The following is a 27,103-nucleotide window of genomic DNA, read 5'->3' on the forward strand; positions in this document are numbered from 1 at the left end:
AAGATCTGGAACAGAACTTCTAAAACATTTTCTACTCATGATTCCTTTCCACTTGAAGAATTTATTTATTTACTTTTATTTTTATTTTTTATTTTTATTTTTTTTTGGTTTTTTGAGGTAAGGTCTCACTCTAGCTCAGGCTGACCTGGAATTCACTCTGTAGTGTCCTTGAACTCATGGCGATCCTCCTACCTCTGCCTCCCGAGTGCTGGGATTAAGGGTATGTGCCACCACGCCTGGCCAAGAATTTTTATGCAGATATATAGATACATGAAGCAGGTATACAAATCAAACACTTATACACAAGACATCATTAAGAAATTGATTTCCAAGTGTTTTTTGTGGCATATATATAATTTTGCCATTTATTACAGATAAAAATAGAATTGCCTACTAATGAGATGGTTATTTACCTTTACATAAATAATTACATCTTGGCTGAATATTTGGCTGGATAAAGCTGACCCTCTACTAACTTCCTCAGCAAACGCTCATGAGTGAACACCCTGACTTCTCACATATGCATAGGTTGCATTCAAAAAGCACTGGTGGGCTGGAGACAGCTTAGCGGTAAAGGCACCTGCCTACGAAGCCTAAGAACACAGGTTCCAATATCCAGGTCCCACATAGCCAGAGGCAGTGAGGCAAGTGCATAATGTGGCACATGCACACAAGGGGGAGCACACATCTGGAGTTCGTTCACAGCAGCTGAAAGGCCCTGGTGTGCCCAATCTCTCTCTCTTTTTTTCTCTCTCTCTGCCTCTTTCTCACTCTCTCAAAAAAAAAAAAAATATATATATATATATATATATATATATTAAAGCACTGGCTCGGGCTGGAGAGATGGCTTAGCAGTTAAGCGCTTGCCTGTGAAGCCTAAGGACCCCGGTTCGAGGCTCGGTTCCCCAGGTCCCACGTTAGCCAGATGCACAAGGGGGCGCACGTGTCTGGAGTTCGTTTGCAGAGGCTGGAAGCCCTGGCGCGCCCATTCTCTCTCTCTCCCTCTATCTGTCTTTCTCTTTGTGTCTGTCGCTCTCAAATAAATAAATTAAAAAAAAATTAAAAAAAAAAAAAGCACTGGCTCAAAACCCAAAACACTTTTTCTTTCCAGGCTTTTCTGTTATATATTTCTGCTCTGTTCTACTTTGGAACATTCCGTGGAGAAGCCAATGCCAGCTGATACTCTTTTTTTTCCTCTCTCTCTCTTCTTTTTATTTTTGTGCAGAGTGGGTGTGGCATGGTGTGTGTGTGTTGTATGCACATGCATGTGCTGATGCAGTATGGTCACGGGTACAAAAAAAAAAAAAAATCAAGTGTCCCCCTCCATCACTTACCCACCTGATTTTCCCTTAACTGACTCTGGAGCTTGTCATTGGCTAGCTGTACCAATTCTCTTTCTTTTTCTTGCCCTCATATGATGTAGGTCTTGGGTGGGCAGCATTAGCCACTGTGAGGTCATGAATACAACATCCCCTTTGTGTCTGGAAGACAGCATTCCAAAGCAACCTTCTCCATCCTTTGGCTTTTATATTCTGTGTAAGCACTGTGCACTAACCCGTTGGGCCACTGGAGCTCTGTTGGCTTACATTCTTTCTGCCACCTTTTCTTCAGTGGACCCTGAGCCTCGGAGCGTGTGATAGAAATGTTTCACTTACTATAGCGAATGTTCCGCTGTCACTTTTCAACACTTGGATGAATATTGAGTTTCCCCAGGCAGTGGCCACCGCCATCTGAAAAGAGAAGCTTCTCTAACCAAAAGTGATTGTAGCATTTATACAGGGACATAGGTATGAGTACTAACAGGGCTATTTGGTGGGCATGCTATGTCCATTTAGCTAGACAACAGTAGTAGTAGCTTCCCTGGGGGGTTTAAGACCTCCCCAGTCATAGGTTTTTGCTTAGTCGCTCATTCTCTGAAACTACATGATAAGAATTTTATATTACTTTTATCACTCTTCCTATGGCTCAGAGAGATACAGGATATACAGATGTTTCTTGGCCCTGGAAGCCAGACATAGCAGAAGATTGTGGGAAATGGCTGGGTCAGCTGTTTGCGGATTGATGCCAAACACAATATTTCTTTCCAGGCCTGAAAACCGACGAACGCTGTCAAACATGAGGTTAGTGAAGCTGGATTCATTGTTGACCTGAGACACTTTTCTCTTCTTCATTTCTCTTAGGAACTTATCCTTGTATCTGTACATTTCATCTGTTGTGCTGAAAAGCACAGCGATATCTCTGGAAGAATAGCCACTCCTCCATAGCAACTGGCACTTCTTTGCTACAAAGAACACCATCTTCTCCAAATTCAAGTACATGATCTCTAAGATACCTGAAACACCCTGAACCTGTTCAGGCTCATGAAACAGCTCCAGAGACCCAGGAAAGATGTTGGGTGGAGGGTTTTTTCTAACTTCCTGCATCACATTTTGCAGGTAGCTGGCTATTTTATCTGCATTGCGGACCACCTTTGTGAGTATTTCTCTTGGATACTGGCATGAGTAAGGTGGTAGGCCACTATCATCCAAATGGTTGGTCTGAAAATAGTCCAGAAAGATCCAGAGAATTCCTGGATCATTCTTTTCTCTTTGTGTGATAGCCTTTGCCTTCTTGTACCAGTCCCCATTTTCAGTGCGGAAATTCTGGGCTTCATCAATGACAATGTGCTTAAACTCTTCAAAGTTACGCATCATGAAGGTTTTCCGGGTCACGGCATGACAAACGTTTTGTGAACTGTAACAATGAAAATGACACACTTAGGTTCTCTAAATAAAGGGAGAAGATGATCATACTATACATCCCAGAACACAGCATTGCTGTCACTGACCATGTTACCGTTTAATTCTCAAGATCAAGATGACTTGGCAGATCAAATTCAACCCAGATCAACTGCTTACCTGATCAAGTCCCTCAAAGGTTGGTTTTCACAGATGTAGAGAATTCTGTGTGCCTCACAGGGAAACATAGTCCTGATCTTCTCCATGATTTTCATGGCCATAATCGTCTTTCCTGATCCAGGCAAGCCATGGACAAATAGCTCTTTGGTCTTGTGGAGGTTTTTGGAGAAGATCTCATACTGTTGGGCTGTGAGCAGATTTAAAATCTCACAGCCAAGCTCATCGCTCAAGAAAGATCTGAAGCCGAGTAAGACAATCACGAGGGCCTGCAGCAAGGCTTCCATTTGCTGGGTGTCCGCAAGGTTATAGGACGAGGGGTAGTCTATGGGACAGCGTGATGTCTGCTGGGCCTGGGCGCTGCTCTTGGGACTCAGGTAGAGGATCCTGGTGGTGACACGTATCTTCCCAGGATAGCCACCCATGTTCACCAGCTTCTGCTTCAGAGTGAAGGCGGTGCGGGTGCAGTAGTACTGATCCCTGCCATCCTGCTCCCCAAGGACCGTGAAGAGGGTGGGGGGGCTGTTCTGTGCAATAAGCAGAGCGTCACAGATGACCTCCTGTTTCTCTTCCAAGTCCAGGTCCACAGCCCAGCTTCTAGAGAGGATCAGCACTCCACAGGAGCAAGGACGCATTTGTTCCTCTAGTAAGTCCCTCAGTCCCTCATGCTGCGAGGACAGCTCTTCCCAGAGGGGCTTGGGAGTATATATCAAACACCCTTGTGACACTGGGAATGAAATGGACAGACAAGACTTCAAAAATGTGCTTGCATTATTTTGTACAAATTACATATTACATTATAATGTGGGGTATTTGTTTCCCTGCTTTTCTTTTTAGACCGGCTTTTTTTTTTTTTTAATGTGAGTGAGAGAGAGAGAGAGAATTAGCATGCCAGGGCCTCGAGCCACTGCAATTGAACTCCAGATGCATGCACCCCCCATTATGCGTGTGTGCAATCCTGTGTCCTTGCTTCACTTTGTGCGTCTGGCTTACGTGGGACCTGGAGCGTATAATGTGGGTCCTTAGGCTTCACAGGTAAGTGCCTGAACTGCTAAGCAATCTCTCCAGCCCTTGCTTTTTTTTTTTTTTTTTTTTTGAGGTAGGGTCTCACTTTTAGCCTAGGCTGGCCTCGAACTCACAGAAATCTTCTTACTTCAGCCACCTGAGTGCCAGGATTAAAGGCATGCGCCACCACACCCAGCTCATAGTTCATTCTAAAAGGAGATTTAAACTCCTATCATGTAATATAATTAAACAAAAATTCCTTCTGCTGCATCTTTCATTTTACCAGTGCCCTACAAGCCTGGTGCAGAGAAGGATGTTGAACCCCATTATGCTACAGCGTGTGCCAACCCTCATGGAATTTATTTAAGGAAATAAAAACCATGTGTGCAAGCTGGAGAGATGGCTTAGTGGTTAAGGCACTTACCTGCAAAACCTAAGGACCCATGTTCACCTCTCTAGGTCCCACATAAGCCAGACACACAAAGTGATGCAAATGCGCAAGGTCGCACATGTGCACGAGGGGGCACATGTGTCTGGAGTTGGGTTGCAGTGGCTGGAGACCCTGGCACACCAACTCTCCCTCTCTCTCTTGCTCTTTCGCATTAAAAAAAAATGTATGCAAATATTCTTAGAGCTCAGTTTCTTATTTACTTGCTTTCAAACCTTCCAAAAAGCTAATGACTAGAAGGGTAAGAGGACTTTGAATTATAACACATTAGCCACCTTGTTCAGTGATGGAACGTGTATGAAGTGAAACTCCTTCAGAGCTCCTTCCTTCCTTCCTTTCTTTTCTTTTCTTTCCTTTTTTTTTTTTTTTTTTTTTTTGGTTTTTCGAGGTAGAGTCTCACTCTAGTCCAGGCTGACCTGGACTTCACCATGTAGTCTCAGGGTGGCCTTGTCTCACAGCGATCCTCCTGCCTCCCTGACATTAAAGGCATGCCTGGCTCATGGAGGCCCTTTCTTTGGTGGGAACTCCTAGGTAAAACCTGGCTATAAAGCAACTGTGCAGTAGGGAGCGGGGCTACCTGGCATTACTCGTGGTCTTGAGTTTTTTTGTGTGTGCCGCCTCTGGAAGCCTAGTGACTCATTCTTACTAGGCTCTCTCAAAAGAAATGAATCCTAGCTCTGTTCTTTGTTATCTCAGGTGAATGTGTGTATTCTTTTTATAGATCTAATTCTCCCAACTTTTAAAAGCTGACTAGAGGCAGTTAACCATGGCACTCTGTTCATAGTCTAAACACTCCTGCTGTTACACTAGATGAGTGGGCTCCAGGCCCAGCCAAGCATCAGAAGTTTTTGAGAAGCCGGCTCAAATGGGCATGTTTAGGCCCCATCCCTAGGAAGTACATGTTATAAGATAGTTTTCTCCTAATAGAAAAGCTGGCTGCTAGTACCTGGAAATAAATGTTGTTGGAGATCAGCTTTATGTTCCAGTCCTTTCCTAGAATACACAGGTCTGCAGCGTGGAGGACTGTCATACAGGCTCAGCTGACATTCAAAAGTGTCAGACAGACTGCGGTTTGGTGGCAGATTAGACGTTGCCCCTGTGAGGTACAGTGAACAAGAAGAGTCAGGTTAACAAAGAACAGACTCTGTTTTAAAGTGGGAGAGGTTGGAAGAGCGTGAGAAATCACAAAGACATCTGAAGCCTGACCTACGGGGTTAATGCATGCAGCCCTTGTGAAAATAAACTGGCAGGCCTACCCACATGTCAAGCCCACAGATCTTGCAAGCTTTGACTCCAGTTTGGGATTCTGGGGACACAAGGACTCCTCTGGCATTATGAGTCAGCACTGGAGAGGAGGTCCATTTTGTCACTCCCCATGTCTCGGAGGGCTATGACCTGGCACCATCGTGATAGGGAACCCACTGTGAAATATCGAGTTACCCTGGTGTTCTGACAACAAGAATCACTTGTCGGGGATCCTGGGGTCAATCTGCCATAGTACCAGGGTTGGAGACAGCGGTGGAAGGTAATGCTGGTGAGGAGAAGGGCCAGACACAGACACACTGAGAAGTCCAGGTGGCAGGATGCTGGGTTCAGATAGCATAGGGTACAGTGGTTGATAGCCCTGCCCCAGGTAGCTGGGATCTGAGCTCATAACCTGAGGAAAACTGAAGAGACCAATAGCCACAAGCCTGGTGGCAGCAGGGCCCCAACTTCTGGACCCACCTGTGTGCCATGAGGGTCATCATTGGCTGTTAGGAGATGGGAAACTCCAGTGGAGCCCTTCACCACCATGGCTGCATGCCTCCAGCGAGGTATGAAAGTCTGGAAGGGCTGGAGAGACTGCTCAATGGTTAAGGTGCTTGCCTGCGAAGCCAAAGGACCCAGGCTCCATTCTCCAGGACCCACATAAGCCAGATGCACAAGGTGGCAGATGTGTCTGGAATGTGTTTATAGCAGCTGGAGGCCCTGGTGCACCTACTCTTTCTCTCTCTCTCTGCATCTTTCTTTCTCTCTAAAATAAATAAATAAAAATAAAATATTAAATAAAAATTTTAAAAAAAGAAAGTCTGGAGGCTGGTCTGCCTGTAGTACAGATCTCAAGGCCATGTTTAACACTCCTGGTGCACTGAGGAGACCTGCCCTGGTTAGACCATTAGCTACTCCAGGATGTACAAACTGGGGAATTTGAAGGCATGGGCAAAAGCCTGCCTGGCCCACAGACTGCAAAGCTAACTATGGCCAGCACAGCTACCAAGTATACAAAGAAGGAAGGTTTCTAAAAAGAAGACAGTTCTGGTGCGCATCTGGCATGTACTTCTTGCCACAATTGCTTTTTTTTTTTTTTAAATTTTTATTAACATTTTCCATGATTATAAAATATATCCCATGGTAATTCCCTCCCTCCCCACCCCCACACTTTCCCATTTGAAATTCCATTCTCAATCATATTACCTCCCCATTACAATCATTGTAATTACATATATACAATATCAACCTATTAAGTATCCTCCTCCCTTCCTTTCTCCACCCTTTATGTCTCCTTTTCAACTTACTGGCCTCTGCTACTAAGTATTTTCATTCTCACGCAGAAGCCCAGTCATCTGTAGCTAGGATCCCCATATGAGAGAGAACATGTGGCGCTTGGCTTTCTGGGCCTGGGTTACCTGACTTAGTATAATACTTTCCAGGTCCATCCATTTTTCTGCAAATTTCATAACTTCATTTTTCTTTACCGCTGAGTAGAACTCCATTGTATAAATGTACCACATCTTCATTATCCACTCATCTGTTGAGGGACATCTAGGCTGGTTCCATTTCCCAGCTATTATAAATTGAGCAGCAATAAACATGGTTGAGCATGTACTTCTAAGGAAATGAGATGAGTCCTTTGGATATATGCCTAGGAGTGCTATAGCTGGGTCATATGGTAGATCAATCTCTAGCTGCTTTAGGAACCTCCACACTGTTTTCCACAATGGCTGGACCAGATTGCATTCCCACCAGCAGTGCAGAAGGGTTCCTTTTTTTCCACATCCCCGCCAACATTTATGATCATTTGTTTTCATGATGGTGGCCAATCTGACAGGAGTGAGATGGAATCTCAATGTAGTTTTAATCTGCATTTCCCTGATGACTAGTGACGTAGAACATTTTTTTAGGTGCTTATATGCCATTCGTATTTCTTCCTTTGAGAACTCTCTATTTAGCTCCTTAGCCCATTTTTTGATTGGCTTGTTTGATTCCTTATTGGTTAACTTTTTGAGTTCTTTGTATATCCTAGATATTAATCCTCTATCAGATATATAGCTGGCGAAGATTTTTTCCCATTCTGTAGGTTGCCTCTTTGCTTTTTTCACTGTGTCCTTTGCGGTGCAAAATCTTTGTAATTTCATTAGGTCCCAGTGGTTAATCTGTGGTTTTATTGCCTGAGCAATTGGGGTTGTATTCAGAAAGTCTTTGCCAAGACCAATATGTTGAAGGGTTTCCCCTACTTTTTCCTCTAGCAGTTTCAAAGTTTCCGGTCTGATGTTAAGGTCTTTAATCCATTTGGACTTAATTCTTGTGCATGGCGAGAGAGAAGAATCTATTTTCATCCTTCTGCAGATATTTATCCAGTTTTCAAAACACCATTTGCTGAAGAGGCTGTCTCTTCTCCAATGAGTATTTTTGGCATTTTTATCGAATATCAGGTGGCTATAGCTACTTGGGCTTACATCTGGGTCCTCTATTCTGTTCCACTGATCTACATGTCTGTTTTTGTGCCAGTACCATGCTGTTTTTGTTACTATGGCTCTGTAGTATAGGTTAAAATCAGGTATGGTGATACCACCAGCCTCTTTTTTGTTGCTCAGTATTATTTTAGATATTCGAGGTTTTTTGTGATTCCAAATGAATTTTTGGATTGTTTTTTCTATTTCCATGAAGAAAGCCTTTGGAATTTTGATAGGGATTGCATTAAATGTGTAGATTGCTTTAGGTAAGATTGCCATTTTCACGATATTGATTCTTCCAAGCCAGGAACAAGGGATGTTTCTCCACTTTCTAGTGTCTTCTGCAATTTCTCGCTTGAGTGTTTTAAAGTTCTCATTGTATAGATTCTTTACTTCCTTGGTTAGGTTTATTCCAAGGTATTTTATTTTTTTTGATGCAATTGTGAATGGGAGTGATTCTCTGATTTCATCCTCTGTGTGTTTGTTGTTAGCATATACGAAGGCTACTGATTTCTGTGTATTTATTTTGTATCCTGCTACATTGCTGTAGGTTTTGATCAGCTCTAACAGCTTGCTAGTAGAGTCTTTAGGGTCCTTTATGTATAGAATCATGTCATCTGCAAATAATGATAACTTGATTTCTTCCTTTCCAATTTGTATCCCTTTTATGTGTCTCTTGCCTTATTGCTATGGCTAAGACTTCCAAAACTATATTAAATAGAAGTGGAGACAGTGGACACCCTTGTCTTGTTCCTGATTTTAGTGGAAAAGCTTCCAGTTTTTCCCCATTTAGTAATATGTTGGCTGTAGGCTTGTCATAAATAGCCTTTATTATATTGAGATATGTTCCTTCTATTCCCAGTCTCTGTAGGACTTTTATCATGAAGGGATGTTGGATTTTGTCAAATGCTTTCTCTGCATCTAATGAGATGATCATGTGATTTTTGTCCTTCAACCCATTTATGTAATGTATTACATTTATAGATTTGCGTATGTTGAACCATCCCTGCATCTCTGGGATAAAGCCTACTTGGTCAGGGTGAATGATCTTTTTGATATACTCTTGTATTCTGTTTGCCAATATTTTGTTGAGAATTTTTGCATCTATGTTCATGAGGGAGATTGGTCTGTAATTTTCTTTTTTTTGTTCTATCTTTGCCTGGTTTTGGTATCAGGGTGATGCTGGCCTCATAGAAGGAGTTTGGTAGGATTCCTTCTTTTTCTATTTCCTGGAAAAGCTTAAGAAGCAATGGTGTTAGCTCTTCCTTAAAAGTCTGGTAAAATTCAGCAGTGAATCCATCCGGGCCTGGGCTTTTTTTAGTTGGGAGATTATTGATAACTGCTCGGATCTCCATGTTTGTTATAGGTCTATTTAAGTGATTAATCTCATTTTGATTTAATTTAGGTAGGTCATATAGATCAAGGAAACCATCCATTTCTTTCAGATTTTCATACTTTGTGGAGTATATGCTTTTATAGTATGTCCCTATAATTTTTTGAATTTCTCTGGAATCTGTTGTGATGTTACCTTGTTCATCTCTGATTTTATTAATTTGTGTCTCTTCTCTCTTTCTTTTGGTCAGATTTGCTAAGGGTTTATCAATCTTGTTTATCCTTTCAAAGAACCAACTCTTTGTTTCATTAATTCTTTGGATTGTTCTTTTTGTTTCTATTTCATTAATTTCTGCCCTAATCTTTATTATTTCTTCCCGTCTACTACTTTTTGGTTTGCCTTGTTCTTCTTTTTCCAAGGCTTTAAGGCGAAGCATTAGGTCGTTTACTTGCGACCTTTCTAATTTCTTAATATAGGCACTTAAGGCTATAAATTTACCTCTTAGAACTGCCTTCATTGTGTCCCAGAGATTTTGGTATGTTGTGTTCTCATTATCATTTGACTCTATAAATTTTTTGATTTCCTTTTTGATTTCTTCATTGACCCACTCATCATTTAGTAGTGTATTGTTTAGTTTCCATGATTTTGTGTATGCTCTATAGCCTTTCTTGCTACTGATTTGTAGTTTAATTCCATTGTGGTCAGATAGAATGCAAGGAATTATTTCAATTTTCCTGAATTTGTTAAGATTTGCTTTGTGTCCTAATATATGGTCTATTTTAGAGAATGTTCTATGTGCTGCTGAAAAGAATGTATATTCTGCAGCCTTTGGATGAAATGTCCTGTATATATCTGTTAGGTCCATTCCTTCTATGACCTCATTTAGTCCAGATGCCTCTCTGTTTATTCTTTCCCTGGATGACCTGTCAATTGATGAGAGTGGGGTGTTAAAGTCACCTACCACCACTGTGTTTGGTGTTATCTGTGACCTTAGTTCTAATAGTGTTTGTTTGACGAATTTGGGAGCCCCCATGTTAGGTGCATATATGTTTAGGATTGTAATGTCCTCCTGTTGGAGTGTGCCCTTAATCAATATAAAGTGACCTTCCTTATCTTTTTTGACTAACGTCGGACTAAAGTCTACCCTGTCTGATATTAGGATAGCAACCCCTGCTTGTTTTCTAGGCCCATTTGCTTGAAACACCGTCTTCCAACCTTTCACCCTAAGATAATGTCTATCCTTTGTAGAAAGGTGAGTTTCTTGGAGACAACAAATTGTAGGATCCTGCTTTTTAACCCAGTCTGCAAATCTATGTCTTTTCGTTGGGGCATTGAGACCGTTGATATTAAGAGATATTATTGAAAGGTGTGTATTTATGTTTGCCATTTGTGTGTGTGTGTGTGTGTGTTACTTGTTCTACCTGTGCTCTCTTCTGTTAACTGGTATTTGAGTATAGCTGGTTTTTTCTAGGTTCCTTATATGTGTGCTTTTCCTTTTCTTCAGCATGGAGGATTCTATCAAGTATTTTCTGTAGAGCTGGTTTTGTCTTCAGATACTCCTTTAACCTGCTTTTGTCATGGAATGTCTTTATTTCTCCATCTATTTGGATGGATAACTTTGCATGATAAAGTAACCTTGGTTGACAGTTGTTATCTTTCAGAACTTGGAATATATCACTCCAAGCCCTTCTGGCTTTAAAAGTTTGTGTTGAATAATCTGCTCTAATCCTGATGGGCTTGCTTTTGTAGGTAACTTGATTTTTCTCTCTAACTGCTTTCAATATTTTTTCTTTGGTTTGTGTGTTTGGAAGTTTGAGTATAATATGGCGAGGAGAGTTTCTTTCTGGGTTTTGTCTGGCTGGGGTTCTAAAGGCTTCCTGTATCTGTATTGGCACCTCTTTCCCAATTTGGGGCAAATTTTCCTCTATGATTTTGTTGAAGATGCCTACTATGCCTCTGGAGTGGAGTTCTTCTCCTTCTAGTATGCCCTGAATTCTTATATTGGATCTTTTCATAGTGTCCCGAATATCTTGAAATTCCCACTCATACTTTTCTATAAGTTTGTCTTTCTCTTTGTTGGACTGCATTAGGTCTGCCACCTGATCTTCTAGCTTAGATATTCTGTCCTCTCCCTCATCTATCCTACTGGTGAGATTTTCTACAGAGTTTTTTATTTCATTAACTGTGTTCTTCATTGCTAGTAATTCTGACTGGTTTTTCTTTATTATTTCTATTTCCCTATTTATGTCTTGTATTGCCTTCTTTATTTCATTAAATTGGTGTCCTGCCTCTTCTTTGATTCCTTTGATTTCCTCTTTGATTTCCTCTTTGATTTCTTCTTTGATTGTTTTCATGTGTTCTTTGACCTCTTTGAACATATTTATAATTATTCTTTTGAACTCTTTCTCAGGCATTTCCTCTAACTCGTTCTCACTGGAGGACATTTCTGATGCATTAATACTTTTAGGTGGATTTATATCGTCTTGCTTTTTAGTGTTTCTTGTGTTATAATGTATATATTTTTGCATCTTGGATTAAGTTAATGCTTGGATTTTCTAGCTAGCTGTGTATTCTTAGCTGTATCAATTGATTTGATGTAATATATTTTCAGGGTAGGACCTTAAGGTATTAGGTGTGGCTCTTAAGACTCTCAGAGTATCTACAAAGATGTTCTTAGGGGTTGAGTTTCCCTGGTATAGGAGTATTCAAGCAGGCTGAGTGGAATAATATACTGGTAGATTCTAAAATTTAACTAAACACTGTACACATTCAATCAAAAACAGCCCCGAGTATGTAGGCAAGAGTAGTTATTATAATGACCAGATCCTCTATCAACAAAGAGGTTTAGATTTCTGGTCTGTTGAGGTATCCAAGTCAGCTTGTGACCAAGTGAGACCCTTCCCTGGTGCAATCCCAGTTACCTTGGGTGATTGTGGTCTCAGTCAAGTTGCTGCCTGGGTCGTCGGGCTGCTGTTCTGATTTCTGGAGCTGGGCACTTGCTTTTCCTATGGGGCAAACTGAGCCGCTGCTGCTGCCTCTGCTGCTGCTGTAGCTGCCACCACCAGAGCCACCACCGCTGCTGAAGCTGCCGCTGCCGTGTCCACCGCCGCTGCTCCCCCCGAAGCCGCTGCTGCGGGATCTGTCGCCGCTGCCGCTCCTGGGTCCGCTGCTGCTGGGGCCGCTGGTACCGGTGCTGGAGCCGCTGAAGTTGCTGCCAAACTCTGCTCCTGCTTGGGTCCCACTGTCAGCCCAAGTTGGCGTGGCCGGGTCCCGGGCCGCTGCTGTGTTCGCTGGAGCTGGGTTTAGGTGGTGGGGGAGGGGAGGGAGCCGCCGCTGCTCTGGTTGTATCGCTGTTCCACGTGTGCTTCTACCTCGCGGTCTGCTCTTCCCTCCGTTGCTCGCTGCCGCTCTCCCCTCACGTTTCCTGAGTTGCGGAGAGCGCGGTGTGAGGGGAAAATCCCACACCTGGCTTGTCCTGCGGCTCGAGCCGAGAGTCCGGCGGCTTTCTGCCGCTCCGCGGCTGCGGCGGGTGGCCAAGCCGCCCCGGAGCCGCTGTTCCCGCCTGTGCAGGCTCTGGATGCTCTGGAACTCTTCTACTTCTCCGCTGCCGCCTCAATTTCCTATACACCTCACTTTTTAGTAAAAGTGTGTATTTTGCTGAGTTTTTTTGGTCTTTTTCCCCCCTAGGCTGCTTTGGCGTGGTACCTACGCTGCCATCTTAACCGGAAGTCCCACAATTGCTTTTTATGAATTACAGAATTTATATCACTGTTTTTCTTTGGTACAAGGTGGTTAGAAACCAGAATTACCTAGCTAGGAAATGGAGATCAGAAACGGAGATCCGATGTGGTTAACTACACAAGACTAAGCCCAAAAATATTCCATCATGGATGGGAAGGGGTTTGTGAGGGCCCAGCCCGTTCTGAGGAGCTATTGGCAGTTAACCGTTACTGGGTGAAGGAGGAGTCATTTTTCCTCAGTGGTGTAGCCACTGTTAAATTGTCCTCCAAGCCCATGCAAGCAATCCTAATTAAACTCAATGGGTAAAAAAAAAATTATGATATGAAAATGGGATAAGGAAATCTATTACTCTGTATGCTAACTTAAAAGTAAATTTTAGCCAGGCGTGGTGGCGCACGCCTTTAATCCCAGCACTCGGGAGGCTGAGATAGGAGGATCACCATGAGTTCGAGGCCACCCGGAGACTACATAGTGATTTCCAGGTCAGCCTGGACTAGAGCGAAACTCTACCTAATAAAACCAAAAAAAAAAAAAAAAAAAAAACACCGGAGTTCAAATCTCTAGAACCCATATAAGCAGCTGGGCATGGCCATACACACCTGTAAACCCAGTTCCATGGGGAGTGGAGACTGGAAAATTTCTGCGTCTCCCAAACAGCAAACTCCAGAATTAGCAAGAGACTCCATCACAAGGAAAAATCGGGCATGTGAATGATGCAGAGGGACCTAGGATATTCTGGCTAGCATGGGTGAACCCACAGGGTGACACTGGTGAGTGCATGGGGTGCCACACCAGCACATACATGTACATTCAACACACATACACATGCTTTAAAAATATTTTGTTTTTATTAATTAATTTACTTATGAGAAAGAGAGAATGGGCACACCAGGCCCTCTAGCCACCTCAAATGAACTCTGGATGCATGTGCCACCATATGTATCTGGCTTACATGGGTGCTAAGGAGTCAAACTTGAGTCCTTAGGCTTCTTAGGCAAGTGCCTTAACTGATAATCCATCTCTTTAGATCTCAGGGTTTGTTTTTTGTTTTTTGTTTTAAGCAGGGTCTTGCTGTAGCCCGGATTGACCTGGAATGCACTCTGTATCCTAAGCTGGCCTCCAACTCACTCTTACCTCAGCCTCCTAAGTACTGGGATTAATGATGTGCACTCCCACACCCAGTTTAAAAAACTTTAAAAATTTTAATTTATTTGCAAGCAGACAGAGATAGAGAAGAGAGACAGACAGAATCGGTGCACCAGCACCTCCACCACTGCAAACAAACTCTAGATATATGCACCACTTTGTGCATCTGGCGTTATGTGGAAACTGGAGAATTGAACTCAGGTCATTAGGCTTTGCAGGTAAGCACCTTAACTGCTAATCCATCTCTCCAGCCCTAATTTTTTTTTTTTTACTTTTCTTTTTATTTATTTATTTGAGAGAGAGAGACCGACAGACAGAGAATGGGTGAGCCAGGACCTCCAGTCACTGCAAACAAACTCCAGAACGCATGTGCCACCTTGTGCACCTGGCTTAGGTCCTGGGGGATCAAACCTGGTCCTTTGGCTTTCCAGGCAAGCAACTTAACTGCTAAGCCATCTCTCTGGCCCTTCTTTTTTCCTTTCTTTCCTTCCTTCCTTCCTTCTTTCTTTCTTTCTTTCTTTCTTTCTTTCTTTCTTTCTTTCTTTCTTTCTTCTTTTCTGATTTTTCAAGATAAGGTCTCACTGTAGCTCAGGCTGACCTAGAATTCACTATATAGTCTCAAGGTGGCCTCAAATTCATGGCGATCCTCCTACCTCTGCCTTCCTAGTGCTGGATTAAAGGTGTGTGCCACCACACCCAGCTAGAGACAGGGCTTTACTCTGTAGCCCAGGCTTGCCTCAAATTCATAGCAATCCTCCTGCCTCTGTGTCCTGACTGCAATGATAGTACTGTATTCTCATGTCTGGTAGGAATGAAGCTCTAACCCCTGCCACAATGTGGATGAAACTTGAAAATATGACACTGAGTGATAGGAACCAACACAGAGGCTCATAGTGTGATCCTATTGATAGGAAAACCGGAGCAGGCAATCCACATACAGGAAGCTTATCGATGCAGCTGGGGTGGCAGGAGGGCAATGAGGTGAAACTGTTGATGGGGACAGCGTGCTTCTGGAAATGTGTTTAAACTACAGTACTCCTCCCTTCTGTTGAGGTTCACTTTCTGGGGATTCAGCTACTTGGAGTTAATAACAGTCTGAAAATATTATATAGAATATTCCAGAAATGAGCAATTTCTAAGTCTCAATAAAATTTTCTTATAGAACTGGAGCGATGGTTCAGTGGTCAAGAACGCTTCCTACACAAGCATGAGGGTCTGAGGAAGGCCTGAGAGACCACTAGAATTATTCCCAGGACCCACAGAAACAGCTTGGCATCTGTAAACCCAGCCCATAGGGAAGCAGAGACCCAAGAATTATTGGAGCTCCTGAAAAAATAGCAAGATCTGGGATGGGTAAGAGAGTCAAGCTCAAATAAGAAAGGGCAGAAGAGGGCTGGGAGATGGCTCAGTGATTAAAGGCACTTGATGGCAAAGCCTATAGCCCAGGTTTGATTCTCCAGTGCCCACTCAGAGCAAGACACACAAAATGGCATGTGCATATGGAGTTCATTTGCAGTGGTAAGAGGCATTTTAAAAAATATTTTATTTATGTATTTATTTGTGAGCAGAGAGAGAGAGAGACTGAGTGAGTGTGTATGGGCACACCAGGACCTCTTGCAAACAAACTCCAGACACATGAGCAACTTTGCATATCATGTTTCATGTGGGTACTGGGGAATTGAACCCTGGGCCAGCTCTTCAGCCCTTGTTTCACTTTTGTTCCTGTTTATTTTGAGATAGGGGCTTGCTATGTAGCCCAAGTCAGCCTCAAAATTATAATCCTCCTGCCTCAACTTCCAAGAGCTGGGATACCAAGGGTGAGCTACTATGTCAAGCTGCCCCATGACTTCAAATCTCCTAGATAGACTCCAAGTTGTAGAAAAAAGCTAGAAATGACGTATTTACATGCCCTTGTCTTCCCTGTAAAACCCTCTTGGCAAGCTGAACATGGTGGTACATCCCTTTCATCCCAGCACTTGGGAGGCAGCGATAGGAGGATTGCCATGAGTTTGAGGCCAGCCTGAGACTCCATAGTGAATTCCAGGTCAGCCTGAGCTAGAGTGAGACCCTGTCTCGAGAAACAAAGTAGCCAGGCATGGTGGCACACTTCAGAGGTAGAGGTAGTAGGATCATGAGTTCAAGGTCACCCTGAGACTACAGAGTGAATTCCAGGTCAGCCTGAGCTAGAGATCCTACATCAAAAATACAAAGGAAAACCCAGACGTGGTGGCCCACGCCTTTAATCCCAGCACTCGGGAGGCAGAGGTAGGAGGATCGCTGTGAGTTCAAGGTCACCCTGAGACTACATGGTGAATTCCAGGTCAGCCTGAACTAGAGTGAGACTCTATCTTGAAAAATGAAACAAACATGGGCTAGAGAGATGGCTTAGCGGTTAAGCGCTTGCCTGTGAAGCCTAAGGACCCCGGTTCGAGGCTCGGTTCCCCAGGTCCCACGTTAGCCAGATGCACAGGGGGCGCACGCGTCTGGAGTTCGTTTGCAGAGGCTGGAAGCCCTGGCGCGCCCATTCTCTCTCTCTCCCTCTCTCTGTCTTTCTCTCTGTGTCTGTCACTCTCAAATAAATAAATAAATAAAAATATTTAAAAAAATATTTTAAAAAAAGAAAAATGAAACAAACAAACAAAAAAAAATACAAAGGAAAAAAGAAAAACAAGCAAACAAAACCCCTCTTGGCTTCAGTCACCATGGTAACTTGAGGACCCTCATCCTGGCCTCTGGCTAGGAAAGAGTTCATGGAACCTAGAGATGATTAATATTTGCCCCTTCCCCAACTCTCCAGACAGAGAAGTTGATATGACATATCTAGACCCATTCCTGGTGTGTCCCTGACCCCTAGCCAGGCCTACAGCATCCCAAGGGCCATGGTGTGTGGCTGACAGTCTGGAAGCTCCTTCTTGGTGCCCCCCCCCCCCCACCGTGGGTGGGGTTTGCTGGCCAGTGGCCAAGGTCCCATTTCATACCCTCCCCATCAGATGTTGATGGGGATAATTCTCTTCAGGGTGAGCAAACACTCATGTCCCAGTGTCAGGGACGAGCCCACATAGCCTTCTTTGAGGTTTGTGATCCGCAGGAGACAGGGTTGAAATTTCTTATTTCATCCACAAGCTTTGGAGACCCAACCACAGGTGAATATACTCTGTGGCCAATAAGCCAGCTGCACAAGGTGGCGCATGCATCTGGAATTCCTTTACAGCAGGTGAGAGGACCTGGCATGCCCATATTCATTTTCTTGCACTCTCTCTCTCTCCTCGGAGCCATGCAGTCTTGGTTCTTTTTTTCCCAGCCATCCCCGGGCTTCGTGTTCGCAGGAAGCCGGGCCAAGTAGGGCTTCCTCACTCGCAGCCGGCTGCACGCTGGCTGAGCAGGTGGCTTGGGACTGGAAGAAGGCCACAACCTCCCGGCTGGGCCTCTGGCTGGGGAGGCCGTCCATCAAGTTCCCAGTCATAAGGCAGCCTCACTTTTACCCCTCACAGTCAGGGACTCCGTGGGTGTTGCTGGATGAAACCACGTTTCCCCAGTGTAGACAGACTCAGCCACAAGGTGAGGGGAGAACTGGGCTGGGTTCTGAGTTTGAATCCTCTCACCTCTGACTTTAGTAAAACAGAACTAAAAAAGTTTCTAAAACCGGGCATGGTGGGGTGTGCCTGTCCCTAAAAAAATTTTCTTAAAGAAAAAAAAAAAAAGAAACAAATGCTGGGGAAGATGTGGGGAAACTCTTATGTACTATGGATGGGAACGCACACCAGTGAAGCCATATGAAAACAAGTAGGTAGATGCTTCAAAATCCTAACAGGACTAAATATTAAAAGGTCACATGATGACTTTCCAAAGTTATAGGAACAGTATACGACTGTTGGAGGACAGAGTCGGACCAATGCTGTGTAGCACTTCTCTCCTGAGGGAAGGAGGGAGTCTAGAGATCCAACAATTCTGGGAAAGCTGAAACTTAAAAGGTCGCACAACTACTTCCCAAGGTTACAGGAGAGGGACAGACTCACCACTGTTATATAGCAATTTTCTCCAAATTCAAACATTCCCTCCTGAGGAGGCGGGAATCAAGAGGTCTTGAAGTCTAGGAGAGCTAAAACTTAACCGACCTCTCCCTGAGGTTATAAAAAGGGTGAACAACTGCCTGGGGAGAGACTCTCCCACCTGCCCAGCAGAGCTGACCGCAAGCCCTACAGTGCCTTCCAGAGACATGGCTTCGCTGAGTTTTCCCCTGTGTGGACTTTTTGGTGATGTAGCTGTAACTGAGCCGCCCATGCTCCTGTCAGCAACCCTCACCGCGTCCTGTAACCCACGCCAATCAGTGATCAGTTCACCACAAGTGGCTTTTGTGCAATCATTCTTTGATTGGTCATCTGAGCCTTTTCCTGGGTGAATACATGTGTGTCCTCGTCTCTCAAGCAAACCTCTAACCCCAGTCTGGTGGGAGACAGGAGGACAGTGGACTGGAGAATTGCCTGGGTTGAAAATGGCAGCTTCAGGTTGAGGGAGAGACCCTGTCTCAAGGAAGTATGTGGATGAACAAAGAGCGATACAGAAGGGCTCCTGAGGTTATTTTCTGGCCTCAGTATGCCTGGGCATGGCATACACACACACACACACACACACACACACACACACACAATATACCATATCATACAGCCTCTACACTCACACACACAATGCACCACACCATAAGATGCTATACACATACACACGCACACACACACAATACACCACACCATACAGACTGTATACATACACACACACACACACACACACACACACACAGAAAGCTTCTCTTCAATCTTCTTTTTTTTTTTTTTGACAGATGCAGCTCAGGCTTATCTAGAACTTGCAATCCTCCTGCCTCAGCAAGGTGTAATTGCCACTTCCAGCTCCTTTTGTATCTTGAATAAGGTTTCATCATTCAAGTTGATGCTTTTTCTATGTTGGAATTGCTTTTTGCTGGAGTTGAATTGAAATTTAAAATACTCTATTTTAAAATTCTACTTATGTGGTTTATATCCACACACATCAACTAAATTTAATAAAAAATACCACTCCAGAATTGGTTCTTGATGCCCATAATTGGCGTCATTCATGCTAAACTTTGGCACTAGATCATCATCATTATGAGGCTCCAACAAATTCCAATCAGCAGATTTTTAAATATTTGTTTAAATAAGAAATCTATGTCACAGCTTTTCCTTTGTTTCTTTTGTGAGAAATCATCATTTACAAATACCTGACGTTATTTTATAATCAAACTTTCCCATAACCCAAAAGTATAAGGATTCAGAGGAAGCCAATTCTAGTGGATGCAAGGAGCACAAACCTACAGAGAACAGAGGAAGCAAGTAAAGAGGCAGAAAGCGCAGGAGGGGGGAGCTCTCCCCCTCTTACCTGGGTCAGCATCTGTCATCATGTCTGCCCATTCCCTACTGGTCAGGCTGTAGACGCCCTTCTTTTCATCCACCATCCATGAGTTGGGAGCTTTTGAGAACACGGCACAGCAGAATGGCTCTACTTTGATCGCGCAGAGATAGCCATGCAACTCCCCCTCGCGAAACACATCGATGACATTGGTCTTGTAGGACACCCGTGCTTCCGAAGAGGAAAAATGGACAATGGGCAACTTGGAAATTGCCTCTGCAATCACTTTTTCCAAAGAGTTCCGGTCACCATTGTCTTTTGGGCATCCCATGACTTTCTTACTATTATCCTCCACTCCAATGAAGAGATAGCCTCCGCAACTGTTTGCGAATGCAGAGATGTACTTGGGAATTATATCTTTTACATATTCTTGGCAGCTTTTCGTAGAAAATTGTTTAAACTCTATAAAATCAGATTCAGGAAAAGGCAGGACAGCACCATATTCGAGCTTCTCGCTGTTGAACAACTGGAAAGCATGACTTTCTGAGCTGTTTTGATGCACAGCTCTGAGCATTTTAGCAGGTGGAGCTCCCTCATTAATCAGACTACATTTTATATTTCTTATTTTGGTCTTCAGAAAATCAAACGCGTCTCTGGATTCCAGGAGATGCACAGAAGTACCATATCTCTGAAACAAGGAAGAACTCAGGCTACAAATGCGAGGCTTAGTAGATCTGTCTTCAGGGAAAGGGCCACAGTTCCAGGATTTGACAAAAATGTAAAAGTGCCCCCCTTTTTGGTTGGTCTCAAAGAAAGTTTGAAAATCAGATTGAATAAGCTCTCTCAACGATCTTTCCAAGTCCAGTCCCAACTCCACAGGATGGTCAAACCTGTTGGCCATTTCCATTTCAATCACTCCTCCTCCTGAGTTCAGAAGAGCACATGCAGCCTGTGCAAGCTTCTTCCTCTCCTGCTCTCTCTGTGAGGAATTCATTTTTTTCCTGTTTCCTTCCCCAAGAGTCACTTTTCCTGCATCAATGATCAAGTCTGTGCTAAACGGTTTCACGCTCAGGGAGGTGGATTTTGGCCACATGTTCATCCTACAACTGAAACAATTCAAGCATTTCTTTTACTAAGAAATCAATTGTTCTGTGCACACGTTTCATTCATCCATTTGATAGAAAATATTTAACATGGATGGAAAGACCCAGCATGGTTGTGAACGATAGATGTAGCAGCTACTGAGGATTATTGAGAGAACAAAAACACAGGTTGGGAAAAGGATGTGATTCAGGTCAAGATGAAGAGAAGAAGTATTGGCAAGGCTGAGGACAGCTTTAGAACTCTGGTAGAAAAAAGGTGAGAGTGCATTACCTTAATATTTTGTTTATTTATTTGAGAGAGAGAGAGAGAGAATATGGGCATGCCAGGGTCTGTAGCCACTGCAAACAAACTCCAGTGCATCTGGTTTTACATGGGTACTGGGGAATTGAGCCTGGGTCCTTAACATCTCTCTGGCCTGAGAGAGTGCTTCTTGATGCCTTCCTTCTCTTTGGTCTTTCAACTAGGAAATAAAGTCATCCACTGAGAAGAGGCTCTTGGAGCAAAGACAAGAGGAGAAACACACTGTAACAGAGTAGAAAAAGTCTGAAGCAGACATTTTGGAGAACAACATAGATGTTTGCTACAGAGAACAAAAGACATAAGCACAAAGAAAGCGGTTGAGGCGTTTGCCTGCAAAGCCAAAGGACCCAGGTTTGGTTCCCCAGGACCCATGTAAGCTAGATGCACAAGGTGGCCCATGTGTCTGTAGTTCATTTGCAGCAGCTGAAGGCCCTGATGTGACCATTCTCTCTCTCAACTAAATAAAATGAATAAAAAAGAGTAAGCCATGCATCAGCATACATAAAACACACAAAGCTTAATAATGAACTTCTTTATAGAATGGTATATACAGTATGACAATTTAGACCAAAACCAAAGTATATGTCATTTATGTACATACATGTACGTGTGTGTTTGGTAAAAGAATGAACACAAAGTGAATAATAATGTGTGATGTTCTAACCGAGGTGACCAGTAAGCATGAGAAAAGGGATGAGACTGGAGAATGAAGAGGAGTCGAACTGTATTTGTAACTCATGTGTGTATATGAAGGAAAGAGAGAAGAGCGCGTGAGTTCAAATATGGCAAAATTACAAGTCCATTAAACCTCAGTCTGAGAACTGGGTGGAACATGAGATTTTGCTATTTTATTTTCTTTACATTTCAGAAATTTTGAATTATATAATTTTTAATTAACCATCTTCCCACACCCCCAAATTAAAAGGATAGTGGGAGAAGGGTGGAGTCTTAGCATAGAAGCCACCAAAATACGGATAATGTAAGAAACAGGGAGTGAGGACTGCAAAGATCTAATGGGTGAAGACAAAGCTCAAAGCTCTCTGGACCTGAGTAAGGGAAAAAGAAAAGAACAGAGCACACTTTAAAATAAAAAGGACTTTGGATAGAACATCAAGACTGAACTTGTTAAAAAGATGAATATAATTAACAAACTGATATTATTTGAAAGTTAAAGCAATCAGTTAATTCAAAAGCCACTTTGAAATCATTGGGGGTCTATACAATCTGTACAAATGTTCTCTCATGGCCTTACTTTTCCTTGCTATGAAAATTCATTCCAGCGGAAGACTTGAAATTGGGGTCCTTACTCCTGAGTCGGTGTGGGTGAGTCTGGGAAGACAAGGCAGCTGCTGACTGGGTGAGAGAAGAAGAGAGATTACTGAGCAGGGAGAACATGTGGAAGAGATCTAATAGAAAAATAAAGCCTGGCACATGCCCAATCTTACTCTTGGCTAACTCCATGCTGCATCAGAATTTCTATTTTCTCCCACACTTTCTACATTCCAAGGCCACTGAAACATTCTTGCCATGTTATTTATAAAATATTCCTTTTGATAAAAATTTCATTATTTATTTATTTGCAAGCACAGAGAAACAGAAAAAAGAGAGAGAATGGTTGTGCCAGGGCCTCTAACCACTGCAAACAAACTTCAGATGCATGTGCCACTTTGTGTATCTGGCTTACGTGGGTACTGGGGAATTGAAGCCAGGGTCAGTAGGCTTTGCAAGTGCCTTGGCTGCTGGGCCATATCTCCAGCCCTGATATATAAGGATTTTAATGTAAATTAATTTTTTGCCCTATATATGCTTTAATGTCAATACAATATTACCCTATAGCTCTTGACTGGTCACTATATCCAAAATGGTGCTCACACCCATTTCTTTCAATATTTTTGGCAAACTTCAGAAAAGGCCCAGGAAATTATTTCACTTCTCTTAGATCCAAAGGAAAGTTGTAATCAATGCTGCTTACAGAAATATGTCCATATAAAATTTAAAACCTCAATAAAAGTCCACATAGTTGGGCCGGGCGTGGTGGCGCACGCCTTTAATCCCAGCACTTGGGAGGCAGAGGTAGGAGGATCACCATGAGTTCAAGGCCACCCTGAGACTACATAGTGAATTCCAGGTCAGCCTGAACTAGAGTGAGACCCTTCCTCGAAAAACCAAAAAAAAAAAAAAAAAAAAAAAAAAAAAAGTCCACATAGTTAATAAGAAATTGAGGATTTGGGTAAAATGAAGTTAAGAAGCTTACCAAAAACGTCTACAAACAAAAGGACCTGGTTCTGTTGGGATCCCAGGATGACTTTCTCAAACTTGTCAATGTATCCAGAATTTCCACCGACTCAGTGTCGCAGCTCCTTGCTGTCTCCTTCCACCACAACCGCTCTGAAGAGTCTAGGAGGCAGAAAGACATGTAGAGAGGGCTGGAGAGACAGCTCAGTGGTTAAAGGTGCTTCCTTGCAAAGCTGGATGCCGTGGGTTCAATTCCTCAGCACCCGTGTAAAGCCAGATGCACAAAGTGGCACATGCATCTGGAGTTTGTCCGCAGTGGCAGGAGGACCCGGCACCCTCAAACTCAACTATCTCTCTTTCTCAAATAAATAGATACACGTTTTTTTGTTTGTTTTTTGAGGTAGGGTTTCACTCTCAAATAAACATTTTTTAGAAGAAAGACATGTAGAGAAACGTGCCAAGTTTAGGGATTGAGATTCCCTCTCCTTGAGTTCAAGTCCCTGCTCTGCCATTTCCTAGCTTGGTGGTTTGGAGGCTACTTACTTAACTTCTTTGTGTCAAAACAAAATAGTGACAATTTTAATTTAGGAAGAGGTAAATAGGGTAACATTTATAAAGTCTTTAAGTATGTCACATGACATAAAACTATACCACAGGGCTGGGGAGATAGCTCAGTGGTTAAGAGGGCTTGCTTGCAAAGCCTGAAAGGCCCAGGTTTGATTTTCCAGTAACCACATAAAGCCAGCTACACGAAAGGAGTACATGCATCTGGAATTTGTTTGTAGTGACAAGAGCCCCTGTCCTGTCCCTTTCCTTTCTCTCTCATCTCATTCTCTCAGCTGGCAAATACATAAAATAAAAAATACTTAAAAAAAAAAAACCTACACCACAGTTTGACAGGCAGAAGGCCCCCAAATCCAGGAAACAGGTGAGGGGGCCCTGCTGGGCAACAGGTTCCAGATTAAATAGCACAGTTCGTGAAAGAGATAGGAGAAAGATGCTCTTTGAGTGCCTCAATCTCTGTGGAAATTGCTGGCACAAGCTTATGCTTCCTATGTGGGTGCTTTGGAGGTAAAAGTCAGAATACGCAAACCTGGCCATGGGCTTAGTGAACTGAGCCAAACAGGTGGGAACTGACTAGCTGGGCAGAAACTAAACAGTGGGAATGGCTGTGTGAACCACAGAGATCTTGGCTTTTCTCCACTTGCACCCCGTATTGCACAGAATTTGTTGGGCGGGGGGGGGGGGGGGAAGAGATTTTTTTTTTTTTTCTCATTTCTCCTCTCTTGTAGATGACAAATTTTAGGTAAGATAATCACAATTCTGTTTCTGCGTTGAAGCTCCCTGATTACTTCAAAAACTCCTTGATTATTTCAAGGGGGTGTTCAGTCTCATCTAAAGAATTTCAAAACTTCTGTAAGCTGGGATCTGAGGCTTGATTTCTTGGCTCTGTGCCAGGTTTGTACTCTTACCCTGGGCTGCTGGAGCCCAGCACAGGTAACCCCAGGGCAATCAGGGACCACCCTTTCCCCATTCGACCCCAGGTCCGCCAGTTCTCCCTTTGGGAATTTGCTGCGAAGCCTGAGCAAACTATTTGGGACCCCAGATGTGTGACACACACGTCACCTGCCTCCGGGGCTGCTCTGATCGTCCTCTGCCCCCATCCGGGATCTGGCTGGACCCTGGGCCTGCGGGGCAGCGGGGCTCCGAGGACCCAGCGCAGGAGGGCGGGGACCTGCCTCACTTACCCTCTCAGTCGGCGCGCTGCGCTCCCAGTCGTGGGCAGTTTGCTGGCAGCGCCAAGGCCGTGTCTTTTATACCCACTGGTTGGCTCCACCCCACTAAAGCCCGCGCAGACCGTGGGCCAACAGAAATCTCTACTGAACCCGGGAAAACTTAAGAAGTGCCATTCTCACGATTCCAGGTTTCGGTTTCTCTTTTGCTTCCCGCCAACTCTCCTTTCCAGACTACTTCCTCTTGGAGCGCGCTTTCTTTCTTTCCCTCCCTCCTTTTTTCCCTCTCCACCTCCCTCTTTCATTCTTCTGTCATCTGCCTGCCTGCCTGCCTATCTACAATAACCATACAGCTATATATAAATCGCAAGGAGCCGGGCAAGGTGGCACACACCTTCTCGGCACTGGGGAGGCAGAGGTAGGAAGATCGCAGTGAGTTCAAGGCCAGCCTGAGACTACATAGTGAATTCCAGGTCAACCTGGACCAGGGTGAGACCCTACCTTGAAACCCTCCCCACCCCTACAAACAAACAAAAACAAACAAGCAAACAAAAACAGTATTCAAAAGGAGCAAAACACATCCCCAGGGGCTGTCTTCACTCCAGCTTGGAGGGGCATGCCCCTCTCTGCCCCCTGCTCTGTTCCCTCTCTCTCTCTTTTTCTCTTCTCTTTGGGAGGCATCCTATCTACTCTAATTGCTTTAGATCCCCAGCTGGTGTACCCACCTTTTCAAGATTTTTAAATATCTCATTAACTTCTGAGCAGGAATTTGAAACTCACTTTCTTCCTTCCAGAAAGCAGAAAAATAGTTAAGTGTTTACTTCAAAGTTCTCAGCAGCGAGGAGGGGCTACTGGAGGAAGCCCTGACTAACACTGGGTGGTCAGTGCAGGCTCCAGTGGAAGGTCAGTGAGAAAGGAAAAGTGTTCCCAGGATCTCCCACCCCTGGGCTCAGAGATGAACATTAACCTTGACCAGCACCACACGGCATATGTCCTTCCAGATGGGTATATGCATGTGTGCACGTGGCATGGATATGTACGCATGCATTACACATAGCTAACACGTTTTTATTAAAATGAAGTCATGACCCAAGTGCAATTCCCCAGCACCCGCATAAAAAGCTGTGGGTGGTCATGCATGCCAGTAACACCCTGCGCTGGCTGAGGGCGGGTGGAGACTGGAGGATTGCTGTGATCGCTGGTCAGCCAATCTAAGTGAGAAACGGCAAGCTCCAGGAATACTGATTGATTTATGGGCGGTCACAACACACCATAATACCACGAAGCCATTTAAAAGAGGGATTTATAAGCTTAAAATATAAATTAATATAAATATTAATATAAAATATAAATTTAAAGTAGGGTCTTTATATCCCAATGGTTGGCTCCACCCCAACAAAGCCCACACAGACTACTGGACCAACAGGAATCTTTACTAAACTCAGGAAAACTTCAGGAAATGCCTGATTGTTTCTTGTGTTTCCTTTTTTTTTTTTTCTTTTTCTCCTTGCCTCTTGTAGGTTGTCCTCATCCTCCTTCTTGCCCTTTCTCTTAGATCTCTCTCTCTCTCTTCCTTCCTCCCTCCCTTTCTCTCTCCCCTTTAGAGCGATCAATCTATTATCTATCTATCTATCTATCTATCTATCTATCTATCTATCTATCTGGCATCTGTCCATGAGGCTAGCAAGGCATAGAACAGACAGTATTCAGGAGGAGAAAAGGGTGTTCCCATGTAACTCCAACCTGGGGAAGATGCTGTTCCCTACCTCTCCTCTCCCACCTTTCTTAGACCCAGGCCCCCCCTCCTTCCCATTCACTATAATTGCTTTAGATGTTGCTATTGTTTTTCAAGATAGGGTATCTCTAGCCCAGGTGAATCTGGAACTCACTCTGCAGTCTCAGGCTGGCCTCAAACTCATAGCTATCGTCCTACCTCTGCTTCCCAAGTGCTGCTATTAAAGGGACATGCCAGGCCATGTTCCTTCCTTTTTAAGATCTTATAAATATTATCTCATTTACTTTTAACACATTAATCATATATTGTCACCATTTTTCTTTGGCACAAAGAAGAG

At 43.6% G+C, this 27,103-nt stretch overlaps 1 protein-coding gene across 1 annotated transcript; it reads right to left on the minus strand.

Moving 5' to 3' along the window:
- Window positions 1-1,078: 1,078 nt before the first annotated feature.
- LOC101599502 (schlafen family member 13) lies at window positions 1,079-25,177 on the minus strand. The gene is made up of 7 exons (XM_045159479.1): window positions 25,047-25,177; window positions 23,318-23,460; window positions 22,316-22,416; window positions 19,690-20,765; window positions 5,294-5,443; window positions 2,898-3,621; window positions 1,079-2,733 (listed from the first exon to the last, which is right to left on the minus strand). Exons 3-7 carry the CDS (start codon window positions 22,336-22,338, stop codon window positions 1,959-1,961), a joined length of 2,748 nt encoding a protein of 915 aa, XP_045015414.1. The 5' UTR covers window positions 22,339-22,416; window positions 23,318-23,460; window positions 25,047-25,177; the 3' UTR covers window positions 1,079-1,958.
- Between the last annotated feature and the right edge of the window lie 1,926 nt (window positions 25,178-27,103).

Source organism: Jaculus jaculus, chromosome 9 (assembly GCF_020740685.1).
Source record: "Jaculus jaculus isolate mJacJac1 chromosome 9, mJacJac1.mat.Y.cur, whole genome shotgun sequence".
NCBI classification, from domain to species: Eukaryota; Metazoa; Chordata; class Mammalia; order Rodentia; family Dipodidae; genus Jaculus; species Jaculus jaculus.

Excerpts from the sequence above, each read along its gene's own strand:
- LOC101599502 (XM_045159479.1), bottom strand. The coding sequence starts at position 22,338 with ATGAATTTTCATAGCAAGGAAAA. Across the intron at positions 5,444-19,689 it reads GATGACAGATGCTGACCCAG|GGGCAACGTCTAATCTGCCA; the intron begins GTAAGAGGGGGA and ends TGTACCTCACAG. Across the intron at positions 2,734-2,897 it reads CCTTTGAGGGACTTGATCAG|TTCACAAAACGTTTGTCATG; the intron begins GTAAGCAGTTGA and ends TCATTGTTACAG.